The sequence below is a fragment of the Oncorhynchus masou genome, chromosome 16 (assembly GCF_036934945.1).
Source record: "Oncorhynchus masou masou isolate Uvic2021 chromosome 16, UVic_Omas_1.1, whole genome shotgun sequence".
Classification (NCBI taxonomy): Eukaryota; Metazoa; Chordata; class Actinopteri; order Salmoniformes; family Salmonidae; genus Oncorhynchus; species Oncorhynchus masou.
The window spans coordinates 9,307,997-9,327,042 of NC_088227.1; the positions used below are offsets into that span (position 1 = coordinate 9,307,997).

The 19,046-nt window shown below is 40.1% G+C and overlaps 1 protein-coding gene and 1 long non-coding RNA gene across 2 annotated transcripts; both read right to left on the bottom strand.

Moving 5' to 3' along the window:
• Nucleotides 1–3,275: 3,275 nt before the first annotated feature.
• On the bottom strand, nucleotides 3,276–6,158 carry LOC135557430 (forkhead box protein A2-like). Its single transcript, XM_064990684.1, has 2 exons — nucleotides 5,396–6,158; nucleotides 3,276–4,795 (listed from the first exon to the last, which is right to left on the bottom strand). The coding sequence occupies exons 1-2, from the start codon at nucleotides 5,462–5,464 to the stop codon at nucleotides 3,629–3,631; spliced, it is 1,236 nt and encodes a 411-aa protein (XP_064846756.1). The 5' UTR covers nucleotides 5,465–6,158; the 3' UTR covers nucleotides 3,276–3,628.
• Nucleotides 6,159–10,821: 4,663 nt separating this feature from the next.
• Nucleotides 10,822–18,889, bottom strand: LOC135557431 (uncharacterized). Its single transcript, XR_010458211.1, has 3 exons — nucleotides 18,399–18,889; nucleotides 17,661–17,760; nucleotides 10,822–16,002 (listed from the first exon to the last, which is right to left on the bottom strand). It is a non-coding gene; the product is annotated as an uncharacterized LOC135557431 (long non-coding RNA).
• Between the last annotated feature and the right edge of the window lie 157 nt (nucleotides 18,890–19,046).

Sequence of the window (19,046 nt, forward strand, 5' to 3'; positions counted from 1 at the left end):
CAAACAAAATAAAACTACCATTTTCGAATTTGTAATCCCCAGGCAATGTTAGCTTCAAAATTAGGAAACAGTGTCTAGTACATTTATTGCTATTCAATAACACTACATTATTTGCATTTATAGAGGGTCAGTCTGATATTTGTGCATATTTGTTTCAACCTGTTCTAACATACTATGGGGTGAGCCTCTCTCCCAGTCTGAAATATGAGATGAGGACTATATCTCAATTGAAAGGATATTTAGGCCTAAAACCAGAGTGGAGTGAACAGCCCCAACCCTCCAATACACTAAAGCAATATTACAGCTTGTATACATTTGATCAGAAATCACCTTGTTCCAGGTCCAGCCAAAACCGCTCATCTGGAGGGCATGAGTTGGGTCCTAGTGCCCTCCATGGAATCAATGGGTGTCATACTGTATACAATCAGAGCCATATATTGAAGCAATAACGCACGAGGGGGTGTGGTATATGGCCAATATACCATGGCTAAGGGCTGTTTTTAGGCAAGACGCATTGTGGAGTGCCTGGACACAGCCCTGAGCCGTGATATATTGGCCACATACCACAAACCTTCGAGGTGTATTATTGCTACTATAAACTGGTTACCAATGTAATTAGAGCAGTAAAAATACATGTTTTGTCATTCCCATGGTATATGGTCTGATATGCCATGGCTGTCAGCCAATCAGCATTCCATGTTCGAATCCACCCAGTTTATAATTGAATATATAAAGCTAAGTATATGGCTCCTGGTACAACGTGAAGCTAACTTGTTCTAGTATAATGGGGCTAAGATTCCATTTAAAAATAAATTGTATACTCCTAAAAAATATATTTTTTTTAAAGATAACCTACTAAAAGGATAATTTTTGTTCATTGAGCAAGATGCTAAATAAGCTATTTCCCCTATTTATATTGCCAATTCATCCTATTTTATCTTGTTATGTTTCATTTCTGTCCGTTTTCAAAACGACCGAAGCCCTATATTGCAGAGTACGATATTCTGAGCATGCACTCATTTAATGTGTAGTAATGGACTAATCCAAGACCTGCATTATCAGTGGAATCGGAGTTCATCAATTATTTAAACACTATTATTAAGGAGCTGTCAGGTAGGTCTACCGATCCCATCTCCTGCTATAGATGAAATCAGAAAGAAAAATCGTGCCAAGATAGTAGAGGGGTCACCTTCAAAATATGAACGTGCCCTTGCATCGGCCATTTTTACACACCGCTGTTAGCAAACATTTGTCTATACAAATAAATAATTTATAACACATAATAATAATAATAATAATAATAATAATAATAATAATAATAATAGTAAAGCATTATTACTAATATTATTAGTATCCTCATGTTTTATCAATATTAATATTCCTGTATAAAAATAGCATGTAGACCTCACAATGTTTACCTTTCCCAATGGCCTACGGTATTCATTTCTTATTCGAAGAAAAAGTATTTTAAATTTTACACTAGAAAGAAATAACATCTGACGGTGAATCTAAATTTCATGAAAACAAAAACATCAAGACCAATCTGCAAATAGACCCCATGCATGACAAGGCTCAAGAGAAATACATGTGTTGTTGCATGCCTACCTCTGGATATTGATTTGTTGCCGCTGGACATTGAAAAGCGACGAGATCTTGGAAGACTCCGTCCAGCAAACTGCTTCCGAGGACTGCATTCATCACAGCATTTATTTAAACGCTAACTCTATCACTGTTTACTGAGCCACAAAGCAAAGATGTCACTGCATAGCTAGTTTTGAGGAAAAAAAAATGTTTACACTGATAATACCGATTGTTTTTTATCAGCAAGAGAGACAATTCAAATGTTTGTGTAAATGTATCTACCAAGACAAATAGGCCTATAGCCTAATATTTAGTACATATTTCAAATGTGATCGTAGGTTGTTTATTGTAAACGTGTGTTTTCTTTGCAGTTGATTGTCCCATGTATTGTGCCCGATCATTTCTGATTATGAGTCGGTCATTTGAGGGGATACTGTTGGCCTAAAGTGTGACAGGACAGGTGGCAACATATGGACAGTTCGGATAGGCCTTCAGACCATTTGCACAGAGGGCTTTCTTTATTTTTTTGTATAATTTGAAAGGGGTAAAGGATAACAAAAACACGGTACATTTTAATATTAGTTTGTTGTTGAGTAAAAACATGTTTCAAAGGTTAATAGGCTGTCGTTTTTTCATGTAAACATGGCCTACGTTTACGTTCCCTCGGTGAAAGCAGCATGGGCTACCATCCCATCGCGAAGTTGTTGATGTATTTAGAAGGGGCTATGACGTGGGGCTATCTTATCAGTTGGGATTTGTTGTGAGTCACGTGTTAAGTGGTTTAAGAGTAACCCCATGACAGGGAAGGCATGTGGGACTAAAATCAGGGTAATTAATCACCGTCACTTTCATTGTGCATTGTTCTTTCTCCCTTCCGTACGCTTTTCTATTTTGCTGGCGATAAACGTGATAATGAAACAAATGTAGGTTGGCAGGTAGCCTGGTGGTTAGAGCGTTGGGCCATACCCAAAGGTCACTGGTTCGAATACCCAAGCCGATAAGGTCGATGTCGATGTGCCTTTGAGCAAGGCACTTAACCCTAATTTTCTCCAGGGGCGCTGTACAACTATGTCTGACCCTGTAAAACAACACATTTCACTGCACCTATCTGGTATTTGTGACAATAAATATATATTTTTAAATGTCATGCTTCATTTGTGAAATAGTTGGTGCTCGGTGGGGTTCAGGAAGGATTGGTGGGGTATGACATATGACCAACGGGAAATCGTTCGGGAATTGTCAGATTGTGCAGAGGAAAACGCCCCTTCGTTGTATAAAATGTCATATTAATAATAGACTAACCGAACCCGTTTTATAAATAATAATAATAATAACAATAATGTGGTTATGTTCGGTTTAATACAATGAATAAAGCATTATTTTGGGGTGTGGTGGTCTTCGTTTAGTTTCTTGGCGAGAATTGCAACCTTTATCCTAAATATGCATTTGGATATATTGTCTTATTGAATAGTATATAGGCCTATAGTGTAGGCCTATAAGTAGGCCTATAAATAGAGACATATGTCTTTATTCATTGATGCTGCTAATCTTTTATTGTTTTATATTTTACCTAACTGCTAGTCTTTCTTAAATAAAGATGTTCGATATTTTTAACATTTTTCATCATGGTTAGCCTATTGCACAATTAACCTTTAACCTTATGCGGTTTCCATAAAATAATGCAGACAGAAAGGTAATATCAAATAATACTTTAATATAGATTTTCGCTTGCTACATGAATACACATTAACAACTTATAGCCTAAGTTATAAGGGATACACAAACGATATTAGCACAGAGCACATCTCACAATTTGTAACATACCGAGGTGCCTGTGAATCCCACAGTTACGCCTTCAATTAATGTAAAAGTGTCTGTATGAAATAATGTCGTCACATATCAACATACTCTGAACGAACATGACACTGAATCAGTCCCTTCCATGTCCAATGTCCATAAAAGGTGATCCATAAAACAAAAACACGACCAATTTACAAATGTACAAATAGTAATTGTTAGAAAAAGTTCATTGATTGCCGATTCAAATTCAAGAAGAGTTCATGATTGGCCTCGAATACACACCTTGGTAGTAAGAAGTGTCTGTGGGTGTAGAAGCAACATCTAAGCCCGTTTTAGCCGACATTGAGCCCATGGACATCGGTGAACCATAGCCGTACTGCATCATCTGTTCATACGTTTTTAGGTCCATTTTGTGGTGATGCTGCTGTTCCGACGACATTAGATTGTTGATGGAGAAGGGGTGATTGAATGAATAGTGGTGCTCCGGCTTCAGGTGCGCTTCGTGCACGAGCACCGAGTGATGCTGAGACAGAAGATGGTGAGTCTGTGGGATAGGAGAGAGCGCGTGCTCCGCGGGGCTCATTACCTGCTGCCGGGGTTTCGGGTTAGATACAGTCCGCTTGACGTCTTTTACGGACGGGGTGGGGTGGGGTGATTCGTTTCCATTACAGCTCTCTGGGCTGCTGTTAGAGCCGCCCTCGGGAGTTTTCTTCCCGGTCTCCCTGCCGAGGTCTTTCTCGCACCTGAACCGCTTTTGCCTCCGGAGATAGCAGCCGTTCTCAAACATATTCCCCGAGTCCGGGTGAAGGGTCCAGAAAGATCCTTTGCCCGGCTTATCCGGGGACCTGGGCACTTTGAGGAAGCAGTCGTTGAAGGACAGAGAGTGGCGGATAGAGTTTTGCCAGCGCTGCTGGTTCTGTCTGTAGAAGGGGAAGAGGTCCTGGATCCATTGGTATAGCTCATTCAACGTCAACATCTTTGTGGTAGACTGCTGTAAAGCCATGGTGATGAGAGAAATGTAGGAATATGGGGGCTTGGCGTGCGTATAGCTTCTCCTGTATGTTTTGGGGTCCCTTGATCTTATGTTGGACTGTCCATACATGGGGCTCATAACGCTCATATTATTATAGGAGGTCAGGGCATTCATCGATGGAGACGGGGTGTTTATGGGGCTCATGTTCGGGTTCAGCGCCGCGCTCATGCCCGCCATCCCTGCTCCCATACTGTGCATGGCTCCGGAGCCCGGTGACATCGCGGCCATGGAGTGGTTCACACCCGTGTTGACGTATGACATGTTCATGGGGCTGCCTGACATGTTGCTGGTTGAAGTCATTCCAGGCATGCTCATATAGGTGCTCATCGAGTTCATTCCCAAACCGGTGTGTTGTGTCATGTTTCCAACTGAGGTATAGCACTGTAGAGAAAAGAGTGCACAACGTCAATAATATCTTTAACAATGTGAATAAAGTAGACATCTATTAAAATCACCTCGAAATAATTATACCTACAGAAATGCGTTTTTTCAGTTGGCCAAATATCCAATCTTAATTTGCAACTTCAAACAATTACGTTCAAACAGTGAAGAAGTGCATGTAGACCTACATGCTAAATAATATTCTAAAGCTATTTTATAAAGGGGGAACAATTAGTCAACGAATGTAGCCCAATCAGGCGAAGGGATCATTGTAGGCTCCTTAATAGCCTAATTCGATACATAGTCAAAAGGCAAATTATATGCTACGATTAAATAATAAGAAATACATTTAAGTTTCAATTAGATTTTCTAAATAATAAAGATTCAAGTAATATATTTCGTAAATGTTCTTTCCATCCTCACTAGACATTGGTTAGGAGAGCGAAGAGATCCGGCAGGATTTCTATGGCGCCTCAAGTCAATATTTGATCACAAAGTTAATATTATCTCAAGGATAATATTGAGTTGTATAGACAGCAAAATGCATATATATATATATATATATATATGTATATATATATATATATAAACTCTACCCACCTCGGGCTCTCCGTAGTAAGCGCTCCAGTCTGAATGCTCGTGTCCTTCCATTTTAACAGCGCTTAGCATTGTGGACCGTCCAAAACCAATTTCCGTCAACAGCCTCTCTCAGTCCCAGCAGAAGATTAAGTGACAAAAAACTGCACTAAAACCGATAGGGGACTACAGGAAACCCAGGTCGTTTAGTCTGCGTGCTGCCTGGGGACTGGTTCATGGGTATCTCTCTGCCCGGAGTGCCTTCAGACGTTGTAAAGCGAATGACGATGACAAGAGTTGTAATGACGTTAGCTCCTCGTCCTGCTGTGGTATAGCAGCATGTGTCGCGTTGGCTCTCGACCCTCCAACCCTCACTCATTCAATGCCCTATTTGAATAATCTGCTCACACCTAGGCACTAGACTCCTCCGTTGGCCCTCTGTTGTACACTTGCGCCGTCTGAAAAGGGCAAACCTATTCGATCCAATATTTCAAATGTGATTGGTTTCCACCAGAAAGAAAAGACAAGGAATTTTTAATTCTAAGAAGACTTATAGGAATGTGGTTTGGCATCTTCTGACCGAGTATTCTCATTTCTCTCAAGGAGTGTGGTCCTCGTCTAACTTCATTTGCATTCCTATCACATTTTACAGTTTCAGCATGCAATCAAACATTTTGTCAAAATAAACAAGGAATTTCCTAAACAGTTATTTCACCAAAGCACGATCGATATAATAAAAAGGCATATTGATAATGGAGATATTATGGGTGACTATAAAACACAACTTTTAAAACTTATTTAGGCCATATTGAATAACGATTGACGACTGTAACATGGGAATGTTTTTATTTGAGCAATAAGTCCAGGGGTCCATGCATCGATTAAATTCTGGAGTGAGGGGGCGATAAGGGTAGTCTAGTCTACCCAGTAGTGATGACAGAAATGAACAACTTCGTAGAACATTGTGTGCAGCATTTCGAATTTCGAAACATCGTAAACAAATGTTCAGGGTCAACTCAACTCGAGGGACGTTGTAATATTTTGGATCGTTATCATTAACATATAGGCATAATATTGTGCATAATTGTCTCTTGAATTCTAAGTGTTAATTAACGCAACTAATGTAATTATATCATTTAAATTTGTATTATATCACCATTGTGTATTACAAAATACTTCAGTGGACAATGTGAGCTCTGACTCTGAAGTACACTGAGTGAACAAAACATTTGGAACACCTTGCTAATGTTGAGTTGCACCCCCCCCCCTCCCCTATGTTGATTCCAATGCTTCTTTCTCACAGTTGTATCAAGTTGGCTGCATGTCCTTTGGTTAGTGGACCATTCTTGATATGCACGGGAAACTGTTGAGCGTGAAAAACCCAGCAGCGTTGAAGTTATTGACACACTCAAGCTGGTGCGCCTGGCACCTACTACCTTACCTCGTTCAAAGGCACTTACATCTTTTGTCTTGCCTACTCACCCTCTGAATGGCACACATACACAATCCATGTCTCAATTGTCTCAAGGCTTAAAAATCATTCTTTAACCTGTCTCCTCCCCTTCATCTACACTGATTGAAGTGAATTTAACAGGTGACTTCAATACGGAATCATAGCTTTCACCTGGATTCACCTGGTCAGTCTTTGTCATGGAAAGAGCAGGTGTTCCTAATGTTTTGTCTACTCAGTGCGCCTGGCACCTAATACCTACCATACATACCCCGTTGAAAGACACTTACTGTCAACAGAATCTCAATTTCAAACCATATCAAACAAATAGTTTTACACGATCTAGGCCTATTTTAATTTCCCCTGATTTAGTTAGTGGCTGTTTGGAGAATAGAGATTTTTCAAACATAGCACTGTCTCTATACTCATGTGACGGACCATCATTTTATTGACTTTTTGTGAAGGCCTTGCAGCCTTGATGCCCTATGTTTGATATGCCGGTTTCAAGAGAAGCAAAGTTTATCTAACGTGTTTGATCACTGGAGCTGGAATGGATATCCGCAGCAATCGCTGATAAACCTAGCTACGGAAAACAAGGATACTGCCGAGGTGATATTAATGGAGCAGTTCAACTGGTAATGTATTTGCCAAATACACACTATAGTACACGCGCACAGGCCAGCGATGGAATCTTTAAATGATGGCGTTGGAGGAATTTTACATCTGATATTTAATTGGGATAACTTCCATCATCGACTCTTCATAATAATTCTGATAATAATGTCACGACATTATATATATATATGCATAGCTTATGAATGTGTTATGAAGTCATTAGGATGCCCTTCTATTAAGGGTACTGTTTAGCCTGTCATCAATGACAATTTGTGTCAATGGTTTAGTGCTGCCACATAGGTAGTTAACAGGTAAACATTCATCTCAGATCACCTTGTTTGACCTCACACTCTCTTAAGGGGTTCTGTTGACTGTTAGGTCAACCAGGGTCTTCTCCCAAGCACTGATACAGTACTATCTGGTGGCCTACTGTAAGTGTATTGCACCTATCAAATGCGCTGAGGCTGATTCATCACAAAGTGTGTCAATAAAGGCACCACAATGGCCTTCAAGTCAATCATTACTTTAGGCGTAGAGTAACATTAGCACATTTTTTACAATTTGTCTCTGCTCAATGTTATTCCCTGAAATCTATTTGATTGGGTGAATTGTGTGTTTTCTGAGTGAAAAAAACAAACTGTTAGTTATGTGTTGCATTCTCAAAGATTGCAACACATCATATTGGCCAAAACACATATTGACCAAAGAAGGAGAGAAGATAAAGTAAAGAAGAAAAGAAAAGAACAGTACAAACTATAACATGCATATAAATATCCAGGGAGTAGGAATCTAGGAATGTGCCAGTTTCATTACAATGTTTTCCACTGTGGCATAGGGAGTTAAAAATCCGCATTAATTCGTTGTTCTGCCAGTCACCCTAGTCCCCCAGAACAACTTTTCAAGAAACACAAGGGTAAGAGGTTAAGCTAGTGATTAATAAAGAGTCTTTTCAGTGTGAGACGAAACCACTAAACGTTTGCTGCCATTTGCCTATAGTGACAGCAAACATACCAGATTGAGGGAGGCTTTGGTCGGGGCCTTTATCCTGTACAGCTGTGACAACGGCTGTGGGCTGCAGGTTTGCGGCCTGCCACAGTGTGTTTACCTGGAGACGAATCTGAAAGGCGGCGGGACAGGGAGGACACACAACCAAGGTGAAAGGGAACAAGAGACGGCTGCTTCAGATCTAAGGAGAGCAGTTATTGCACTAGCTGGCTGGACCACCGTGCTCTTTGCACACACACACACACACACACACACACACACACACACACACACACACACACACACACACACACACACACACACACACACACACACACACACACACACACACACACACACACACAGGGTCCTAGAACAGAAAGCATCGCTCTTAATGCACCAATACACTCCTTTTCATATTGAAAGCATATTGTGGGTTGAAATGGAAGACCGTTTAGATTTCACAGGATCCATTGGTATGTACAGTGTCTTCTGAAAGTATTCATACCCCTTGACTTATTTCACATTTTGTTGTTACAGCCTGGATTCAAAATGGATTACATATATATTTTTTCTCACACTTACACACAACACCCCATAATTACAAATTGAAAACATTTTGAAATGTTAGCAAATTTATTGAAAATGAAAGACACAAATATCTCATTTATATAAGTATTCACACCCTTAAGTCAGTACTTTGTAGAAGCACTTTTGGCAGCGAGTGCAGCTGTGAGTCTTTCTGGGTAAGTCTCTAAGAGTTTTCCACACCTTGATTGTGCAACATTTGCTCATTATTCTTTTCAAATTCTTCAACCTCTCTAGCAGTGTTGATCATTGCTAGGCAAACATTTTCAGATCTTGCCATAGATTTTCAAGTAGATTTAAGTCAAAACTCTGACTCAGCCACTCAGGAACATTCACTGTCTCCTTGGTATGCAACTCCAGTGTAGGTTTGGCCTTGTGTTTTAGGTTATTGTCCTGCTGAAAGGTGAATTAATCTTCCAATGTCTGGTGGAAAGTAGACTGAACCAGGTTCTTCTCAAGAATTTTCCATTTATTTTTATCCTGAAAAATGACCCAGTCCTTGATTACAAGTATACCCATAGCATGATGCAGCCATCCCTATGCTTGAAAATATGGAGAGTGGTGCTCAGTAATGTGTTGTATTGGATTGGCCCCAAACATAACACTTTGTATTCAGGACAAAAAGTGAATTGCTTTTCCACATTTCTTGCAGTACTACTTTAGTGCCTTATTGCAAACAGGATGCATGTTTTGGAATATTTTTTTTCTGTACAGTCTTCTTTCTTGTCACACCCTGATCAGTTTCACCTGTCTTTGTGCTTGTCTCCATCCACTCCAGGTGTCACCCATCTTCCCCATTATCCCCTATGCATTTATACCTGTGTTCTCTGTTTGTCTGTTGCCAGTTCGTCTTGTCTTGTCTTGTCAGGTCTTACCAGCATGCTTTCCCGTCTTCCTTTATTCTCAGGTTTCTGTTTCCTAGTTTCCCCGGTTCTGACCATTCTGCCTGCCCCCAAGCTTGCCTGCTGTACTGTACCTGCCTGACTCTGCCCTGGATTACGGACCTCTGCCTGCCCTTGACCTGTCTTTTGCCTGCCCCATGTTTTGTCAATAAACATCTGTGATTCTAGCTGTCTGCATCTGGGTCTTATCCTGAGTTTTGATACTTCTTTTCACTCTGTCAATTAGCTTAGTATTGTGGAGTAACTACAGTGTTGTTGATCCATCCTCAGTTTTCTCCTATCACAGCCTTTAAACTCTAACTGTTTTAAAGTCACCATTGGCCTCATGGTGAAATCCATGAGTGGTTTCCTTCCTCTCCGGCAACTGAGTTAGGAAGGACGCCTGTATCTTTGTAGTGACTGGGTGTATTGATACACCATCCAAAGTGTGATTAATAACTTACCATGTTCAAAGGGATAGTCAATGTTTCCTTTTTTACATTTATTTTACCCATCTACCAATAGGTGCCCTTCTTTGCGAGGCTTTGGAATACCTCCCTGGTCTTGGTGATTGAATCTGTGTTTGAAATTCACTACTTGACTGGAGGACCTTACAGATACTGTAATTGTATGTGTGATACAGAGATGAGGTAGTCATTCAAAAATCATGTTAAATACTATTATTGCACACAGAGTGAGTCCTACGCAACTTATTATGAAACTTTTTAATCCTGAATTTATTTAGGATTGCCATAACAAGTGGGTTGAATACTTATTGAATACTAATTTATTATTCATTTGTAAAACATTTCAAAAACATAATTCCAATTTGACATTATGGGGTATTGTGTGTAGGCCAGCGACAAAAAAATCTCACTTTTGTAACGACGTTCTTCGTTTGTCGAAAGAGAGTCGGACCGAAATGCAGCGTGTTTGTTACTCATGTTTATTAGTGAAAACAAATAACGAAACTATACATGAAATAACGAATAAATACAAAACAACAAAACGGAACGTGAAACCTATTACAGCCTGACTGGTGAACACTAACACAGAGACAGGAACAATCACCCACGAAATACAAAGCGAAACCCAGGCTACCTAAATACGGTTCCCAATCAGAGACAACGAGAATCACCTGACTCTGATTGAGAACCGCCTCAGGCAGCCAAACCTATGAAACACACACCCCTAATCAGCTACAATCCCAATAACTAAAAAACCCCACTAAATACAACAAACAATAAACCCATGTCACACCCTGGCCTGACCAACTAATTAACTAAAACACAAAATACTAAGACCAAGGCGTGACAACTTTATTCAATTTAAAATGCAGGCTGTAACACAACAACATGTGGAAAAGGTCAATGGGTGTGAATACCTTCTGAAGGCAATGTAATACACCTGTTATAAGGCTAGATACAAAATACATTGTTAGTCTACAGCAGGATAATCATTTTTCTCGTATTTTGGTGTACTGTATATGAATCAAATGTACATGGTTTTATTTCAACCGTTGAGATATGCCTGTTTATGCATTCTAATACTATAATAATACTAGTTGATTATTTTTCATACAGTTAACCTTTGTTCAGAAATGTATTTTTGCTGATGGCTTTGTGTTTTTTCCATCAGCCTGATGGCTCTTCTTTGATCATTTAAAAAAAAACAAGGGAACAGCACAAAGGCACTTCCATCTACCCCAGTGATATCTAGCTACCTCCCTTGGTCCTCTGACTTGCAAGATGCAATTTGTACTGTTTACCGAGAAACAGGGTGGGGTCTTCTTTAGTAAAATCAGGGAGATGTTACTCTCGGCTCCATGACAAAGCTCCCTGCCGGCAAACAACATGTGTCCAATCTGTGTTTGTCTACCCGAGAACGCCCTACCAGATCCTAATAAATCAGTTTCTTTACAGGCTCTGACAGGCTAACCACAGTGTAGGCTAATGGCATGGACACTCCTCACCTTGCGTTCCAAATGGCACGCTATTCCCTATATAGTGTACTACTTTGGACCAGGGCCATAGGGAAAGGGTGCCATTTGGGACGGAGTCTTAAATTAGCACCTCGTCAGCCTCCAACAGCTCCGGACAAACATGGAGTGAGAAACAGCCGCCTGGCTGGGGAGACACCACTCCTCCTCAAAACCTCCTTGGCCTTCCCGACTGACCGGTCTGTCTGCCCTCAGCAGTAGCAACCAGCTGCCTTCCTGGCTAGGCAGGCCATTTAACCAGCCAGCCAGATGTGTGTATGTCAGGTGAGCAAATATTGCCACTTAGTTAAGAGTTCTCGGGTCCCCTCCTTCAGAGGCTGCTGTGTATTCCAGGGGTCTTCAGGAAGTATTAGTAGCGCTGTGAAGTTTCTATGGCATAAGAAGTTAGACTTAGAAGATGCACAGCGGGGGTCAGTTAAGTTTCAAGTAGTTTCAAAGTTTATTCGCCACATCCACAGGATAGAACAGGTGCAAAACAGTACAGTGAAATGACCTTGAGAGCTCTTTTCCAACAATGCAGTGATAACAATAAAAATAGTGTATAGATAATAATAGAAAATATAATTTTAAAAATATAAATAAAAACAACAACAACTACAATGCGAGTTAAAGAAACAGGAGAATGCAAGTGATTCAACTGTTCATTAAGCTGAGGGATGCCCCCTCAATCCTTCATCTTAACTCTGATAGGGTACATCCCAAATGGCACTCTGTTCTCAATATGGGCACTGGTCAAAAGTAGTGCACTAACTACAGTATCTGGAATAGGGTGCCATTTGGGATACATCCATAGCTATTACATTCTTAATCCTCACAATGCCTGATCACCACAGCCGAGGATCAGCCTGTCACATTTAGCAAACTATTTGATCACATTTTGTGTAAATACAGTTCACATTCCGGGCTATAGAACAGATTGCACATTTGTCCTGAGGAGGAGGAATCACCTTCAGACGACATCAAGTCAAAGATACTTATAACTAAGTATTACCCTATGCCTTTGCTTTACACATCTTTGTTCCAGTATTAGCTGCGCTGAGGTTGGTACGGCCTCCATGAGCGAGGCCAAAGAATTCTTTCACCGTATGATTACATACACGCAATTGGACAGTGAAGCATACTCCAGCATTTTGGATTTGAGATCAAGCGTTCCATACGTACAGAATGTCACCTTTTTTCATCCAAATCTGTTTGACCGTTTAGACTGTTGTTTGGCCTCTGTTGTTGTTTCAGTCTCTCGATGTGCAAAACTGATAGAGACATACCCCAAGCGACTTACAGCTGTAATCGCAGCAAAAGGTGGCGCTACAAAGTATTAACTTAAGGGGGCTGAATAATTTTGCACGCCCAATTTTTCAGTTTTTGATTTGTTAAAAAAGTTTGAAATATCCAATAAATGTCGTTCCACTTCATGATTGTGTCCCACTTGTTGTTGATTCTTCACAAAACAATACAGTTTTATATCTTTATGTTTGAAGCCTGAAATAGGTGACATGGCCTGAGGTCACGCACACTCACATTCAAAGTCTAACGCGGCATCCGTAAAGAGACCTGCTCTGACTATGTAATCAGTTAGACAGCGGGATCATGTATCACGGTGCCTATGAACGTAGAAAGAGCACATTCTACATTGCGTTCTGATAGTATATCCTTTTAAAATGCAATTGCGGGAAAAACAAAGCTTTGGAAGCTTCCTCCTCTTGTCACTGCCGAGGAGAAGAGGGTATCAGCTTTCTGTAGGTATATATTTTTTTCTCCTCTAAATATTCAGCTCAATGTCAACTGTTTTACAACCAAGATATTTGATGTGGCTTTTAGATATGGAGCAGGCCATTACGAGGGTATAGGCCTATAGGTCTCATGGATAGTAGCCCTCAAATGAAAAGGACATTTAATTTACTGTTGGATGAATACATGGCTACTAGCAGTGGCTATTATATGCAATATATACACACAGTGGCAAGTTTATTAGGTACACTAGCCCATTACCTTGCGTGGCCATGGCTTGCTATATAAAGCAGGCAGACAGGCAACGAGGCATTCAGTTACTGTTCGATTGAACGTTAGAAGTGGCGAAACGAGTGACCTAAGTGACTTTGAGCGTGGTATGATCATCGGTGCCAGGTGCGCCGGTTCCCGTATCTCAGAAACGGCCACCCTCCTGGGTTTTCCACGTATGGCAGTGTCTAGGGTTTACAGAGAATGGTGCGATAAACATAAAACGTCAAGACAGCAGCAGTCCTGTGGGCAAAAACAGCTTCTTGATGGGAGGTAGAAGGAGAATGGTAAGAATCGTGCAAGCTAATAGGTGGGCCACAAACAGGCAAATAACGGCGCAGAGTTAGACATTGCGTGCATGGAATGTGGGACAAAATTCTTAACTTTTGACTACTTTACAGTTTCTCAATCGCTTTGACTCGTTTTTTTTAAACAGTTAACGTTTCTCTAAACTGTTGGTGCCATTGTCCCAACTCTATTACATTGTCCCAACTCTATTGCAAGTAACTCACCTAAAACATTTAATTCATGCTTCAAAACCTAGTTATTGAGTCAGTAAATTGGCCAAAGCCACCAAAATGAAACGTTTTTTTTTTTGTCATCGTGTGAGCCGTACTGGTCAAAATGTTTAGATGCTTTTTGAAAATCAACTTGAGAAATGTTTGTTATATACACATTTAAGTTTTGTTCTACTTTTTTGTTGACACTGACTGCTTACTGTACTATACCAGAATGCCAGTTTTGTCTAGCTGAATGCTATTGTGTATCACACTGAGCTTTTTAGATACCGATCTCAACAGTAGGTAAAAGTTTACTGGAAAAAGTCAATACTGTAGTACACAGAAAAAGGATAAGCACATTTGTAGCAATGTGTTACAGAAAATTCACAATTGCATGTCCATATTTACATATCTCTTACATGTAAAATCATATATAGTGAACAGAAAATTTGCCACAAAATGACATCCATGCAAAAAAGAATAAAGAAATACAAAAAAGAAAAAACCTGTGGTAGTTCTGTTAAAACAACAATAAATTGTACCTCCTCACAGTACGTGACACAAGAAGTTCTCATCTTCTTGGTGGACATCCTGCAATGATCACTGCAATGATCGCCTGTGATCTCCCCACAAGCAGCATTCATGGCATCTAACAGAGACATCTGATCTTGTGCCCGATAGTCATATACTTTCCACCTCCATGCTGAACAAAACTCTTCTATCGGTTTCAGGAATGGGGAGGATGGAACTCCACTATTATCCTTTCATGCGCAGCAAACCATTCACTAACAATGTTGTTTCGGTGGAAGCTGACATTATCCCACACAATTACATCATTTGGCAAATCTGCTCTAACAAAACCGCTTTCGTGTTCTGTTATTAGGTCTCTGTAAAGTGTATTTAGGAAGGCCAGGGGAAGATGTGTGTTATAGGGCCCAATGTGTGGAATATGTGTGCTCACACCATTCTCAGAAATGGCAGCACACATTGTAATATTGCTCCCCACGTTGGCCTGGTGTGCCAATTGTGGCTCGCGCGGTCAATGAGATTGCGGCCACGTCTCCTGCCTTTGGCCAGGCTGAACCCAGCCTCGTCCACAAAAACAAGAATGTGGATAATTTTATGTCCTTCCAGCTCTATTATTTTCTAAATAGTAACACAGAAACAAAATATAAAGTTTGTTTTACATAGCCTATTCTAGAATCAGATAGTTTAGCAAAGTAGAAATGTTTTCTGTTCTTATAGGTATCTACAACTACAAAAAGTATATACAGACATCATTGAAGTACAGTAAAACTCCCTGGACAATATACCATGTGCACACCAATGGTTTACCTGGACATACTGGTACCACAGCTCCTTCACTCTGTTACTATTCCTCTCAAATGAAACCATGTAGAGCTGTTTCATAGTCATTTGTCCCCCAAAACTCTGTCTATAGGTGAAAGGCTGACAGAATTGATATTTGCGAAGATATCGTTGTCATTTGTGATTTACACTTTCGGATCCCTCTTAGCCTGATGGAATTGTTGGCTATGACCATGTTGCAAATGTCTCGTTCCTGCCGATGGCTGAATTCTGCTAGTCTGCCACCAGCATGAGGTCGTTGTGCAGTCCTATATATGACATGTAGAATTCACAAATGGACCATGTTACAGATAGTATATTGTATTCAAATTGTGCTGTATTACTGTATTACTGTATATTCCTAATACATATCTTACATTGTGATTTTATTTGACAATTTACCTTTACAATAGTTGCTGTATTGTTGTGAATGACATGCTGTAACAAAGGTAAAGAGTGAGTACATATTGACCTGTTTTCCCTACGGAATGGTTGCACAATTGATGACACTGTGGACATGTTTACATAAGGCTGTACTTTAGGGGCGGCAGGTAACCTAGTGGTTAGAGCGTTGGACTAGTAACCGAAAGGTTGCAAAATCAAATCCCCAAGCTGACAAGGTAAAAATCTGTTCTTCTGAACAAGGCAGTTAAACCACTGTTCCTAAACCATCATTGAAAATAAGAATTTGTTCTTAACTGTTCTGCCTGTGATTATTATTATTGGACCATGCTGGTCATTTATGACAGAAGAGGAATGGCCACCCCTCATAGCTTGGTTCCTCTCTAGGTTTCTTCCTAGGTTTTGGCCTTTCCGGGGAGTTTTTCCGAGCCACCGTGCTTCTACACCTGCATTGCTTACTATTTGGGGTTTTAGGCTGGGTTTCTGTACAGCACTTTGAGATATCAGCTGATGTACGAAGGGCTATATAAATACATTTGATTTGATTTAAGTGAGTTGCATAGTTAAATAAAGGGTCAAAAAAAGAAACTCTCTGACCAGCCTCTTCCATTGTAAGAACATGGTTTATAACATGGTCCACAATTGTGGATCTGATTTCATCAGGGACTCTGTCTTCGACCTCTTCCTCTATTATGTCTTCCCCTAAAACATCCACCACCACACATTCTTACACATCTTCTGATTTCTCTTCCACCAGCATTTAGCTATAGTTCAGGGTTCTGATGTTCCTCCATGTTCAAAAATGGTAGTGATTTGTGCTGTGGGAAAGCTCCATATACATGCTTCCAAACTTGATTGGTTGATTGGTAAGATTGTGATTCCTATTTCATTACTATGTCAGCTGGCAGGTAATTTGCCAATTTAGCAGACATCACAAACATTCCATGTCATAGATATTTATGCAATATACATGTATGTCTGACAGATTGTGATAATTGAATGGATCATTTTGCACGATGAAAGAATGTTTCAGTTGTGAAGAGTATGACAGTTTTACTGAGAATCAACCCATCAGTTTTAATCAGCAAGTCATGTGCATGTAGCTATTGTGCAAATTGTAGACAATTGTACGTACGCTTTTGCACACATTTGCCAAAACACATGCAATTTGCTTAAATGAATAAGAAATTCAAATCTGGTGTGAATCAGAAACTAATTGTTCAGAGATTTGAACTTATTGTTTTGAAAGAAATAATTCTCTTTTGAAAATTGAGCCAAAGCGATTGAGAAAATCTGTAATACATTTGTCCAAATACTTTCTTCAAATGGGGGGATTAGAGACATAAAATACTTTAATTTCTAAACTGTAAAACAGTCTGAATTCATATGGAGGGGAGTGTAGATCCCCTCATAAACATTTCACATAATAGTACATAATATTAAACAGTCATAATGCATTCATTTTTTAAAAAAGCATAGAGGTTAATCTATCTGTGAGCACAGTTGCTTAGGTGTGGTCTCTCACCTTGGTGAAATGGAGATCTGCGGTGAAAATAAGATCCTCTCCTTAAAAATGCAGCCTACTTGGAAATGCCTTGTTTCCTCCCTACTAGGGCATCTTTGCTCTGAGGAGGCAGATAAGCACAGGTGTGATTACAGACTGATGATCCTATGGTGATATGAGAATAGACTAAATAAATTACTTCGGTAATTGAATTCCTCCCTTCCTCCCCCAATCATTCCTGTACTTTTTTTTGACCAAATGAAATTGATTTATCATGCCCTGTCTGTTATATCTTGAGTACAGTGTCCCCTTGTGGTGAGTCCTCGCAGTAGCAGGGAGCAGTGTTAATAGAAAGGCTTTCACACCGACCTGCATAGTGGTCGTCACTAGTTACCACAGCCACAAAGCCATAAACACCGCTTATTTCCTCAATTTATCTTCTTAAAAATTGATTTTAAAACTTCACCCCAACCTCAACCACACTGATAACCTTATGCCCAACCCTAACCTCAAATTAGGCAACAAAAAGCACATTTTTGTTTTCATGAATTTCACAATACAGACCAAGCCAATTTTGACTTGGTGGCTGTGCTATCCAGTTGAAACCCTGTATGCCTCATCTGTGTGTCCGTACTGCACAGAAAGTTTGGTTGTTGTAACAACATAAAACCGATATTACAATCTATTTCATTTGTAATACGACAAGTATTTGTTTTGTTAGGATATGTGTACTGAAAAGTATGGGTTGTCAGTGCTTACGCGTCTTCTCTGCTGAAATAAACAGTTGTCTGTCTTAATCGGGTTCCCAAGTGGCACAGCCGTCGAAGGCACTGCATCTCAGTTCGCGTCACGACAGTCTCTGGTTCGAATCCAGGATGTATCACATCCGGCCGTGATTGGGAGTCCCATACGGCGGCGCACAATCGGCCCAGTGTTTTCCGGTTTTGGCCGGGGTAAGCCGTCATTGTAAATAATAATTTGTTCTTAACTGACTTTCCTAGTTAAATACAGGTTAAACTTTTAAAAGGCAATGAATTTGGATTGAATCAAAGATCATGGATACACTAACAAGATTACATGTCTCTCCGCCCTAACACTTGGAGTTGTTGCACCGCACTAGCTCCCGCCCATTCTTTCTTTAGATTGTTGGATAGATCTCGTTATTGTAATCTGTTTTTGAAAATTCGTTTGGTTACGTCAACCGCCTGTAATTCAATGGAGAGACGCTACTATATGTGCATATCCGACAGTTTTCTTAGTTGCCGGGACGTCACGTGTCCTACATATATCAGTACTCTTAACGTAACATTTCGGAACTTGTATTCGATCAAATAAACTTCCTGTAGCCTCCATACAAAAATCCTTGCTTGGTGGGCGAAACAACGCCAACTGCTGGGAGACAGATTT

What these genes read in the sequence shown, in the direction of transcription:
- LOC135557430 (XM_064990684.1), bottom strand. Translation starts at nt 5,464, where the DNA reads ATGCTAAGCGCTGTTAAAATGGAAGGACACGAGCATTCAGACTGGAGC. An exon ending in CTTACTACGGAGAGCCCGAG is followed by an intron (nt 4,796 to 5,395) that starts GTGGGTAGAGTT and finishes TTTTCTCTACAG; the next exon opens with TGCTATACCTCAGTTGGAAA.